This window comes from Oncorhynchus nerka, linkage group LG14 (assembly GCF_034236695.1).
Source record: "Oncorhynchus nerka isolate Pitt River linkage group LG14, Oner_Uvic_2.0, whole genome shotgun sequence".
Classification (NCBI taxonomy): domain Eukaryota; kingdom Metazoa; phylum Chordata; class Actinopteri; order Salmoniformes; family Salmonidae; genus Oncorhynchus; species Oncorhynchus nerka.
The window spans coordinates 36,605,002-36,617,193 of NC_088409.1; the positions used below are offsets into that span (position 1 = coordinate 36,605,002).

The following is a 12,192-nucleotide window of genomic DNA, read 5'->3' on the forward strand; positions in this document are numbered from 1 at the left end:
TCTTCAAGAAGGAACAGATAGTGTGATTTTATCAGGCAATAACAGCACAGAAGGATATCACTCCTACTCACAGTCAGAGCTATATTCTCTCACACAAACACTCTGCCTCTTTAGGGACCATGTTTCCCTGCCAAAGCTGGACTTGCAGTTATTCTGCTCTATGCAGCTATGCTCCTAATTCAAGGAATTAGGTTCAATTTGACTTAGCCACAGTGGTTGAGTCCCAAATGCTACCCTATTCCCTTTATAGTGCACTCCTGGTCAAAAATAATGCACAGCAAAATGAATATGGTGACATTTGGAAGACATGCATAGTATGTCCCTTTCTGTAAGTGTCCTTCCTGACACAGTGTAGCTCTGGTTCACAGAAAGGGTCAGTCAAGGTCACAGAGAGGTGATGAGGGAGAGTCCTTGTGTCCTCTCATGTCCACTAATGGGCCGTGGTTCCTTTAATGCAGGGCACAATCACTCACAGTCAACTCTCTCTTTCTCACCTCTCTTTCTCTGCCTCCCTCTTTGTCTTTCTTTCTCTCGCTCTCTGCCTCTTCGCCTGGTGTTGTGAGATCTGTGAGAGGCAATGACAGAGTGGAGTTGTGTGTCGGCGACGCGTCAACGAGTGTGTCAGCCTCCCACTAGCTGTACCACTCTCTGTGTCAGTGTCATATCTCCAGCCTCTCCTTGGAGAAGGCACAGCTGGTACAGTAGACATGGAAGGGAGTGCTTTGGCTCTGGTATATAGTACCTAGATACCATCGTAGGGCCATCGGGCAGAGGGATATGAGAGTAGGTGGGCCTGCGTGTTACCTCAGGTCAGTGTGGTTCAGGGTTAAGTGAACCTTGTGTCTCGTCGATGGATTAGATTCAGCATCAAAGTATGAAGGAGAAGAGGACAGAGGACAGAATCATGGAGGACAATAAAAACTCAGGTCCGGTGGCTCAGCTTTTGAACTCGCTGGCTTTGCCTCACTACCAATGGGTATGTATGGATCTCTAGCAGTTACTAACTAGACATGTCGGTGGGATGTTGGTTGGAGTCCTTAATTGGTTTAATTTGATAGTCATTTGAAGAACGTGTTGTCAGTGTGGAACTGCCGAGGTGATCGTCATTCTCCTGTAACTGATTTCCCTGTTTGAAACGTCCCTGATGTGCCCATCATCGTCAATGTATATTTGAATGGAATACTGTATATGGCAGTTTAATGGACATTTTCTCCCCCTGCATCTACTGCTTTAGAATGTCAGAGCGTTTCTTGGGTCATTTTGAGGCATCTGAATGTGTGGCAAGTGACTCACCAGAATGACATGTTTACAGTACAACTCAGTACAGTTGAGCTACAGTAGCTACAGTATGTGGTTGGTTTGGAGCCTGCACTGTGCTGAGTGACTGCTCTGATGGCCATCAGAATAAGCTCTTGGTCTAGCCTTGTGACTGAGACTGGGTCTGGGGAAACAGAATGACGGACAAGTGGCAAATCAGCAATTCTCAGGGGGACTTGGGGACCTCCAAACCCATATAAGAACTCAGTTGTTGACATGCTAATAATAGACTCGCTATTGCTGATTAGTACGTCCTGAGAATCTCACCATTTAATGACATGTAGTTATATTTCACACCCTCATTGTGATACTGCTCCTAAACATCAATACATTCAGGCTGTTTCTTCATAACCTCAAACTATTCCTTTATGTCATGTAATGTTTATAGTAAGTCTGACATGCTCCCTCTCTCTCTTCCTCTCTCTCCCTCTCCATCACTCTTTCTCTCCCTCTCCATCACTCTTTCTCTCCCTCTCCATCCTGCCCTCTCTCTCTCCCTCTCCATCCCGCCCTCTCTCTCTCCCTCTCCATCACTCTTTCTGTCCCTCTCCATCACTCTTTCTCTCCCTCTCCATCCCGCCCTCTCTCTCTCCCTCTCCATCCCGCCCTCTCTTCAGCTCTCTGGTGGCTGTGAGCTGACCGTGGTCATCCATGACTTTGTGGCTAGTAATGGCAGCAGCTCTGAGCTGACTGTACGGAGGGGTCAGACAGTGGAGGTGCTGGAGAGGCTCCATGACAAACCAGACTGGTGCCTGGTGAGGACCACGGACCGCTCCCCTGCCCAGGAGGGCATAGTACCCTGTGCCATGCTCTGCATCGCTCACTCACGCTCCAGTATGGAGATGGAAGGACTCTTCAACCACCACCACAAAGGTAGGCCTTGATGTTGGGACTGAGAAGGCTGGAACACACACAGACACACAGATACATAGACACACTGTCAGCCTTGCTGTGAGGCACCTGGAATACAGTACGGGAAACGATTACATGCACACATCATATGGTTCTAAGCAGGTGCTGGAGATCAAATGATATGTTCAGCTAAAATAAAAAATAAAAATAAATGTCTGGCGTCAATCTACCATTAGGTCAGGAACACGCGCGCACACACACACACACACACACACACACACACACACACACACACACGCACCATCTGTACCTTGGTCCCAGGGGGTTTCTAGTGGGCGAGTGTGTACTTGCAGCCAGTGAAGGATTCCAGGTGCTCCCTGTTTTGCAGTCTGTAGAGGAAGTGTTGATGACTCACGTGCTGCTGTGGAAAACATATTGATGACCACCTACATTATTCTGTGGGAATTCATATAGACATGACTAACTCTGGGAATTCATACATGCATACGTGGCCTGTCTATCATGGTTCATATTCGTCAGGCACCAAACGGAAGATAACTGACTGAAACAGGTAGAGACTACCTGAACTTGTCAAATATAAAACGCACGCATTTTTGTTTTCTGTTACAAAACGTTTTGCTACCGTGTGGCCTTCAGTATGACCCTGTCCTTTTGACTGGACAGTGGTTTTTCTTCATCTTTCTTCAAAGGAGAAGTAGTTATTGAGCTCCATGACCTGACCCCATTCCTGACCCCAGGGGATGAGATCAAAGAAACCTGGGTGGCACATGGAGCTTCTGTTCTGTCATGACTGAGTCACTCAGTAAAGCTTTGTTCCTGTCAGATGGCCCGCCCTCCTCCTGTCCTGGTCTGTAATAAGATAGAGGTGATGTTTGTGTACTATATACTGGTGGTTTCCATGGTGCGGCCAAGGCTACCTGGGGCGGCAGGTATCCTAGTGGTTAGAGCGTTGGGCCAGTAACCTGAAAGGTTGCTGGATCAAATCCCCGAGCTGACAAAGTTAACATCTGTCGTTCTATCCCTGAACAAGGCAGTTAACCCACTGTTCCCCGGTAGGTTTTCATTGTAAATAAAAATGTGTTCTTAACTGACTTGCCTAGTTAAATAAAGGAAAAAATGATATGCTGATAGGTTTCCTAAACATTAGGCTCTTCATCATTTTATAAGGGAGTGGGGAATCCTGTATTTTGGCTTAAACCAGATAGTGTTTGATGCATGTTACACACTTGGATGGTTTTCTCCAACTAATAACAAACTTAAGGATTTCCCATCCAGTTCTTTATTATTCTGCTGCCTTCAAGTTTCATGTGTGCTTTTTTCCCATGTTTTTCCTGAGCGCCTGTAGGAGCATCAGAACTTCTTAGACGGTCCGTTCTTATACCCGCACAGCGCCATAGCTTTCCTATTTTCTGTAGTGGCCAGTGAATTGTTATGCAGACTGAAGACTCCCCTCAGCAGGGCTCCTTTAGAACTAGAAGGATGAATATGTCCTTGGTGCTCCCCTTGTCTTTGTGGTGCTTTGTCCTTGAAGCAGAGCATGTAGGCCTAGGCCTTTTTCTCAGGGCAGTAGACGGGTTAGGGGTATGGGTGGGAAGATCTGGGAACTCTCCTCTTCCTACTCCCGACTGGTGCTGTCACCCAGATGCATGGCTGGGCCAGAATGAGTGCAGCCTGTGAGCAGGAGGTTTGCCCTGGTAAACGTCTGGGAGTTGTAGAAGGCGATGGATGGATGTGTCTCACTAACTCACAGGAAGACTATTCATTCATTGTTTTTCCTCATTGCATTCCCCATCCCTTGGACTTAGAACAAAGCCCTTGCTGGCTGGTTGCCTGTGGTGAATTAGTAGCTGTCATAGCTTGTGTCAACCCCACAAGTTCTCAGAAAATGCTGTTGATGTGACTCCTGTGATGTTTTTGCAATTAAGTTTGTAAACTGAATTAGCAAAGCTACTGCTTTTTGGCTATTTTTGTATTTTCCAACTATAGGACCATGGACTAGGACAGGGTTCCCCAACTGAAGGCCTGCGGGTGGTTTTCTGGGCCAAAACAAATCATATATGTATATATTTATCTTTTTGTTGAATTTTCATTGTTGGACATAAAAGACTGTAAAAACACCAGAAAATCAGCTCCAAGTGATTGACATTTTGGAAATATCTTCCCAAGTATTCCCACGCATAATAGAGAGACTTTGGTGATCGTATACAAATAATTATAATTCATAATAATTGATTGGATTTATATAGCACTTTTATACCACCTGAGGTACTCAAAGCACTTTACATAGTAGGGGGAAACTCACCTCATCCACCAACAATGTGTAGCACCCACCTCAGTGATGCATGGCGGCCATTTTTGTGCCAGAACTCTCACCACACATCAGCTATCAGGTGGAGAGGTCACGAGTGATATATGCCAATTAGGAATGAGGGGGAGGATTAGGTGGTTATGATGGAATGTGGCCAAGTTGGGAATTTAGCCAGGAAACCGGGGTGTACACAGTCAGCACACCCTTTTTAACATCCCATCTGAAAGACGGCACCCTACGCTGGACAATGTTTCCAAATGTAATCAAGGTTTCAAATTATGTTTCATTTTTTGGCAAATATTGTATCTGTTTAGGTTTCTTGCGGACAGTCTGCATTTTAAATATATATATTTTTATTATGTTCCGGCCCCCAGACCATCCGCCCAATAAATAATTGGCCCGCAGCTGAATCTAGTTGAGGATCCCTGGACGAGGAAATGCCACCATGACTATCCCCAGCTAGAGCAGTGTGGACCGAAGTGTACAGTAGGGGGAATAGGGACCATCAATAAGTTTAGCGTATTTCTAAAATGTGCTAAAGAGACAATAGCAACACCTCCCTTCAGTTGCTTATTCAGCTTAAAACGGTTACCTTCTCAAAGGTACCAGGGAGGCCTTAGCTTTTTTGGTGTGGCGCACGTGTGTGTGTGTTCCACTTGTGTGTGTGAACAGGGAGAGTTTGTGTGGGCTGTCTGTTTACTCCTCCAGCCCTGTATGCACTGCAGGGTAGATTGAGATCTGACTGTACAAATGTGTGAGAGGCACCTTAGCAGCTACAGTTAGTCACACTACTGACTGTTCTTAAGTGTATTGATCTTAGTGACATTGCAACTGTGCTGAGAAGTAAAGCTGCGACTATATATGCTACATTTCTACAGTACATACTGCTTGGTCCAAACATACCAAAACAGTCATGAAGAGGGCACGACAAAACCTTTTCCCCCTCAGGAGGTGAAAAGATTTGGCATGGGCCCCCAGATCCTCAAAAGGTTCTATAGCTGCACCATCGAGAGCATCCTGACCGGTTGCATCACCGCCTGGTGTGGCAACTACTCGGCATCTGACCGTAAGGCGCTACAGAAGGTAGTGCGAACGGCCCAGTACATCACTGGGGCCAAGCTTCCTGCGATCTAGGACCTATATAATAGGCAGTGTCAGAGGAAAGCCCATAAAATTGTCAGAGACTCCAGTCACCCAAGTTATAGATTGTTTTCTCCTCTACCGTACGGCAAGCGGTACCGGAGCGCCAAGTCTAGGACCAAAAGGATCCTTAACAGCTTCTACCCCCAAGCCATTAGACTGCTGAACAATTCATAAAAATCACCACCGGACTATTAACATTGACACCCCCCCCCCCCTTGTACACTGCTGCTACTCGCTGTTTGTTTGTTACCTATGAATAGTCACTTCGCCCCCCCATCTATATGTACAGATTACCTTAGTTAGCCTGTACCCCTGCACACTGACTCGGTACCCCCTGTATATAGCCTCGTTATTCTTATTGTGTTACTTTTTATTATTACTTTTTATTTTAGGTAAATATTTTCTTCTTCTTGAACTGCACTGTTGGTTAAGGGCTTGTAAGTAAGCATTTCACGGTAAAGTCTACACTTGTTGTATTCGGCGCATGTGGCAAATAAAGTTTGATTTGATTTGTGGAAGCTGAGCCCGTGCTGTTTGAGGGCTGGAGCTTCTACTAGGGGTTTTACGGTAAAGTGTGCCGTCTGATTCTGAATGTTCCTTTGGGACAGAGGAGGCTTGCCCTCACAGTATAACAGCCCACGCTCTGGGAGAGTAGAGAAGAGAGAGCAGATCCCATCCCACAAACACAGCAGACTGATCTCATCTGAGCCAGAGGATACAGCTTCTTCCTGGAGCTTTTTCTTCAACTACATGATTCTGTATATGTTTTCTAAAATTATTTTGAAGAATTGGATTTTAAACAGTGTGAGAAGTTGAATAGTACCAGGGCAGGTTGCCATGGCAAATGGAATACAGTCTATTTTTGCTGTTAGTCCTCTGTACCATATGAGTTCTCAAGCGGGACCCTCAGAAAACTGCAAATTCTGGCTGCTGGATTTGGGTATGTAACGATACTGTATAGGACCTATATAGAACCAGTCCTTTAAGTGTTCCAGGCCATTAACAGTGTAGAACAGCCTCCAACTTTGTAATGGATTGTTATTGTTGTGATGATTGGTATAATCAAGTCAAATATTTCATTATTGTTTACATGATTATGCAGCATACCTTTAGCATACCTTCTTTCACAGCCTACTGTAGAGTACATTTACATTACATTTAAGTCATTTAGCAGACGCTCTTATCCAGAGCGACTTACAAATTGGTGCTTTCACCTTATGACATCCAGTGGAACAGCCACTTTACAATAGTGCATCTAAATCTTTTAAGGGGGGTGAGAAGGATTACTTTATCCTATCCTAGGTATTCCTTAAAGAGGAGAGGTGGGGTACATATCAACAATAACGTCTGTATTGTATGTGACAGCCTGGGGGATAAGTACAGTAGGCTATTATATTGATTGAATGGGTGTTATGGAGTGGATTATATTGGTGCATAAAAATGATTGAAATACCATATTAAAGCTGGCACACTTTGGACTAGATTAAGAGCTTCTGAGTCACAGACACAGACAACCAGACAGACAGAGAAACAGACCGGCAGGAAGGCATGCAGGCTGGCTGGCTGACTGATTGACTCAGCCATGTTACTACCTGTTGACGGAACAAACTGTCTATATACAGCTGTAGGAACTGTGTTTGTTCCTGGTGCATCCCAAACCCTATCCTCCTCACCCATTCACCAGGATCAAATAGTTAGTCAGCTTACTTTCCTGAATCATCTTTTTACCTTTATTTAACTAGGCAAGTCAGTTAAGAACAATTTCTTATTTTCAATGACGGCCTAGGAACTGTGGGTTAACTGCCTGTTCAGGGGCAGAACGACAGATTTGTACCTTGTCAGCTCGGGGGTTTGAACTTGCAACCTTCCGGTTACTAGTCCAACGCTGTAACCACTAGGCTACCCTGCCGCCCCTTTAAAAAGTCCATAGTTCGTATAGCTCATAGAGAAAGATTGACTTGAAATAGAAATGTATGAATAACTTGACATGATCAATAACCCATAGCTTTCTGATCAACAGTTACATCTGAATGTGTATTCATGTTAGCCGGCTGATTCATCCTTGCTTTGTGATGATCCACCCCTCTGCTGATATTCTTGTTATTGTAGACATGAGGAGAACAGACAGACACAGTATCATCCACTGCATCACACAGCTGGCTTGGCCTGTGTGCCCTCCTGTCCTGTGTCTGATGAGCCTTGTTAGGTTTCCCAGGAAGTGGGCCAGACATCTTAATCCAATTGTGACAGAGGACAGTGAGCCACCACTCTCTGATTGGATGGGACTGTGCCACATGTAAAGACAAGATTAAATCGAGAATAGTCTGATGGGTGACAATATTAGCGTATCACTTGTGAATTAAATATTATCACTTGTGAATGATGCCCAGGGTAAGGCAAGAAACAATGCATGCCTTTTTTTTGCGACTTTTTCAAATCCTAGGCCCACACCTTATGTAGCTTATCCCATGGGCCTATATGTTTTGATAAGGTTTGTATCACAAAAGTGGCTAAATAACTTCTTAAAATGAAGCACATTAATCTGCTTTTCAATGGGTGTAGAGCCTAACTGGCATACATACACAGCGTGTGAGTTTCAAGTTTGGGGAAGATAATTTTCACCATAAAAATGCACCTTTATAATAAAAGCATTACATACATAATCACATTTTGTGGTCACTTTTGATAATGGTGTTTTTTAGCTAATGGAACATTTGTGCGTATAGCCTACTTCTATGTGCACATTGCTGCGCTTATAATGTGAAGAAATAAATAGCCGAATAGTTTATCAACATTTTAAACTGTTAAGGGGAAGAACGACATGATCAGCCTCATTGAGTAAAAAGTTGTTTTTGATGCTAGTTGTTGTATTAATGTGGGATCTATCGCATCCCACAACTGTCGCAGACTATGTTTGGAATATTTATTTCTCGCACAGAATTATTATATATATATATTTTTTAACTAGGCACGTTAGTTAACTCTTGGAACTCACTCTCCCGAATCCGGGAGAATTGTCATCAACTGACACTAATTAGCATAACGCAACGGACAAAAAATATTACTAGAAAATATGAATATTCATGAAATCACATGTGAAATATATTGAAACACATCTTAGCCTTTTGTTAATCTTTAATTAGTCATCTCAGATTTTGAAATAATGCTTTACAGCCAAAGCAAGACAAGCATTTGTGTAAGTTTATCGATAGCCTAGCATAGCATTATGCCTAGCTAGCAGCAGGCAACCTGGTCACGAAAATCAGAAAAGCAATCAAATTAAATCGTTTACCTTTGATGAGCTTCGGATGTTTTCACTCACGAGACTCCCAGTTAGATAGCAAATGTTCCTTTTTTCCCAAAATATTATTTTTGTAGCCGAAATAACTCCGTTAGTTCTTCACGTTTGGCTAAGAATTCGACCGGAAACGCGGAAACGCTGAAAAATATTTCAAATTAGCTCCATAATATCGACAGAAACATGGCAAACGTTGTTTATAATCAATCCTCAAGGTGTTTTTCAAATATCTATTCGATAATATATCAACCGGGACAGCTGTATTTTCAGTAAGACCGGGAGGAAAAATAGCTACCTCTGTCTATTACGCAAGAATTACTCTGAGAGCCCTCAGCCGGACACTTACGCAATGTAGTCGTTTATGCTCATTCTTCAACATAAAGGCGTGAAACTACGTCAAAATGCTGTAGACACATTGGGGAATACGTAGAAAAATGAATCCAATGAATTCACTGCTCAATAGGGACGCATCGGAACGCAGAGCTTTCAAAACATGAGTCACTTCCTGATTGGATTTTTCTCAGGCTTTCGCCTGCAATATCAGTTCTGTTATACTCACAGACAATATTTTTACAGTTTTGGAAACTTTAGAGTGTTTTCTATCCTAAGCCGTCAATTATATGCATATTCTAGCATCTTGTCCTGACAAAATAGCCCGTTTACTTTGGGAACGTTATTTTTCCAAAAATGAAAATAGTGCCCCCTAGTTTCAAGAGTTAACAAATTCTTATTTACAATGACAGCCCACCAGGAAACAGTGGGTTAACTGCCTTGTTCAGGGGCAGAACAACAGCTTTTTACCTTGTCAGCGCTGGGATTTGATCTAGCAATCTTTCGGCAATCTTTCGGCCCAATGCTCTAACCACTAGGCTACCTGCCGCCCCAAAAATAGAATAGGTAAACTTTTGTACTATGGGGGGATAGTAGATTGACATAGGCTAGTGCTTTTGTTGTTCGTTAGGCCTACTCATCTTGTTGGCTGACGAAATGTAAATGTGGACAGTTCTTCCAATATCTTCAATATGCTCCTCGGAATTGGATAAGGATTTGTGAATTGGATAAGGATTTGTGAATTGGATAAGGATTTGTACGCAGTTGTGAAAAATACTCGATGAGGTGAAGGAGAGAAATGTGAGAGGTCCTTTGGAGCACACAGCAATTACGGCCACACAAAGGGGATGCTGCCGGGAAATTTGAGTCATTATCAAGTGCTTGTCAAATTGTGAAGGAGAGACTGATGAAGTGTGTACAGCCTGCACAAAAAAACAAAGCAGAGCTCATGCCTTTAATGCAACTTTTTTCAAATCATCATTAGAGTCGTGTCATGTAGCCTAAGAATGTATTAAAACTCAAATACCACAACTAGAGTTACGTAATAACTCTAAATTAAACGTATAGGAGTATCTGTTTCTTTGTTAACCCCTCAACACAGAAGAGCCGCATGTGCACATTCCCTCAAATAGTTTGGAGAAAATATCCTATCTATTTTATTCAGCTTTGTTCAATTGTATTCTTCATACTATAAAATAATGCCACGGAAATCTAAGCAAATCTTGTCTGCTAAATGAACTAGTGTAGCCCACAGCCATATGGCATAGCCAGATCAGGACCAAACATAAGGACAACTCAGATTATGCTATTCTGTTCCTCTGAAATAGACTACATTTTCTTCATATCATGTTTCTTTAAACCTGTCTAAAATAAATAATACATATATTGTGAAGGTGTAGGCGATATTACATGGATTTATTAAATGTAGATGTTCCAAAGGTCTGCATTAGTGGCTTGTAGGCTATGTGTGGAAGCCAGGAAATGATAAATGTGTTTATGTTAACGGTCAATTACCATGGGACCAACAGCTATTTGCTTGACAATCAGCGGCTGACGAAATTTCGTGACCGCCACGACCCTACTTGTGATGCAATAATTTCCATGATAATGTAGAATATTCATTCATGATGTGGCTCATGCAATGGAATGTATTTTTTGTAATATCAGTTGAGTTGAACCAACAAATCACAGCACATATTGATGGTACACTTCCTGCTTTTACTTATTGCTTTTACATCCTGGTTTGCTTCGATATGTACTTTCTCAATTGCTGCCAGTCCAACCATTATGCCATCATTGACTTGATTGAGGACACCTGTTCTATTGATATGGCAGCACATGCAGCCAGGAGAGGAGGAGAGGAGAAAAAAGACGTGTTAAAAAATAAATAATAATATATATTATTATAATTTATTTTTTGCTATTGAAACAGTTATTACAGTGACTTGTCTGGTCAATTACTGTCATCCAAAATCCATGACAGCTCTACTCCTCACCCCCATTCTGTCTCATACTCTACTGCTGATAGTGACCTGAAATGTACTAAGCAGACAGGGATACCATATTTACATGTGTTTGAACGTACTGCATGTGTCATGCCAGAACCTATTGTGTCTCCTAATCCCTAGGCTTTAGCTCAGCGGGCTCACATAGTCACAGCAGACCCGGGTTTGGGACAGGTGTCAGTAGTGAGCTCAGTGACTGAGGTGACTGATGAAGACCCACTGGCGGGAGATCAGAGTGAGGTCACCACAGTGCTTATTTTCCTACCCACTACCCAGAGACGGGCTGCATCCCAAAAGGCATTCTATCCCCTATATAGTGCACTACCTGGTCAAAAGAAGTGTACTAAATAAGGAAAAGGGTGCCATATTTGGGACACAGAGACAGTGTCCCACAGGGGGGCATGTCTGTGATGTCTGGGGTTATTTTACACCCTGCTGAATAAACAATGGACAGGAATGTGTCAAGGCTGGTGACCCTCCTTCTGTTAAATCACTGTCTACGTCTACGAGGACACGCAGATATCTCAAACCAATAATATATCTCGCCCCAGGAGGCACCTCTCAGGGCAGCACTTCAAAGTCAGCTAGTGACGCTGCTTTGTAGCTGTGACAGGACTGTAAGATCAGATTATCATTATTGTCCCTGAGGGGAAATTGGTCTTGGACATCTTTGTCTCAACCACACAAAAATACATGAGTACAAATACAATATTAAAAGAGAAGTTATGTTGTGTTCTTCACTGAAAATACTTTTGGTGTCCCAGTCAGCCAGGCTAGTTCTTTTTCCTTCATACAGTATATGATACCCCGTAGCCCACTTTCTGAGGTGATTGATGGGCTGCCCACAGCCTGTGAGAGCTCTTCAGACCTACTCTCAAATAGCGCTGTTACACCAGGGGTCAGGCCCCTTGCATGCC

General features: G+C 43.1%; 1 protein-coding gene across 4 annotated transcripts in view; it reads left to right on the forward strand.

The window, feature by feature from the left end:
- Positions 1-12,192, forward strand: part of LOC115142196 (triple functional domain protein-like) — a 168,928-nt gene that overhangs the window by 136,293 nt on the left and 20,443 nt on the right. For all 4 annotated transcript variants that reach the window (XM_065028032.1, XM_065028033.1, XM_065028035.1 and 1 more), the window contains one exon: positions 1,935-2,190. In XM_065028032.1, coding sequence (XP_064884104.1) covers positions 1,935-2,190 — 256 coding nt within the window. The remainder of the gene's footprint in view (positions 1-1,934; positions 2,191-12,192) is intronic.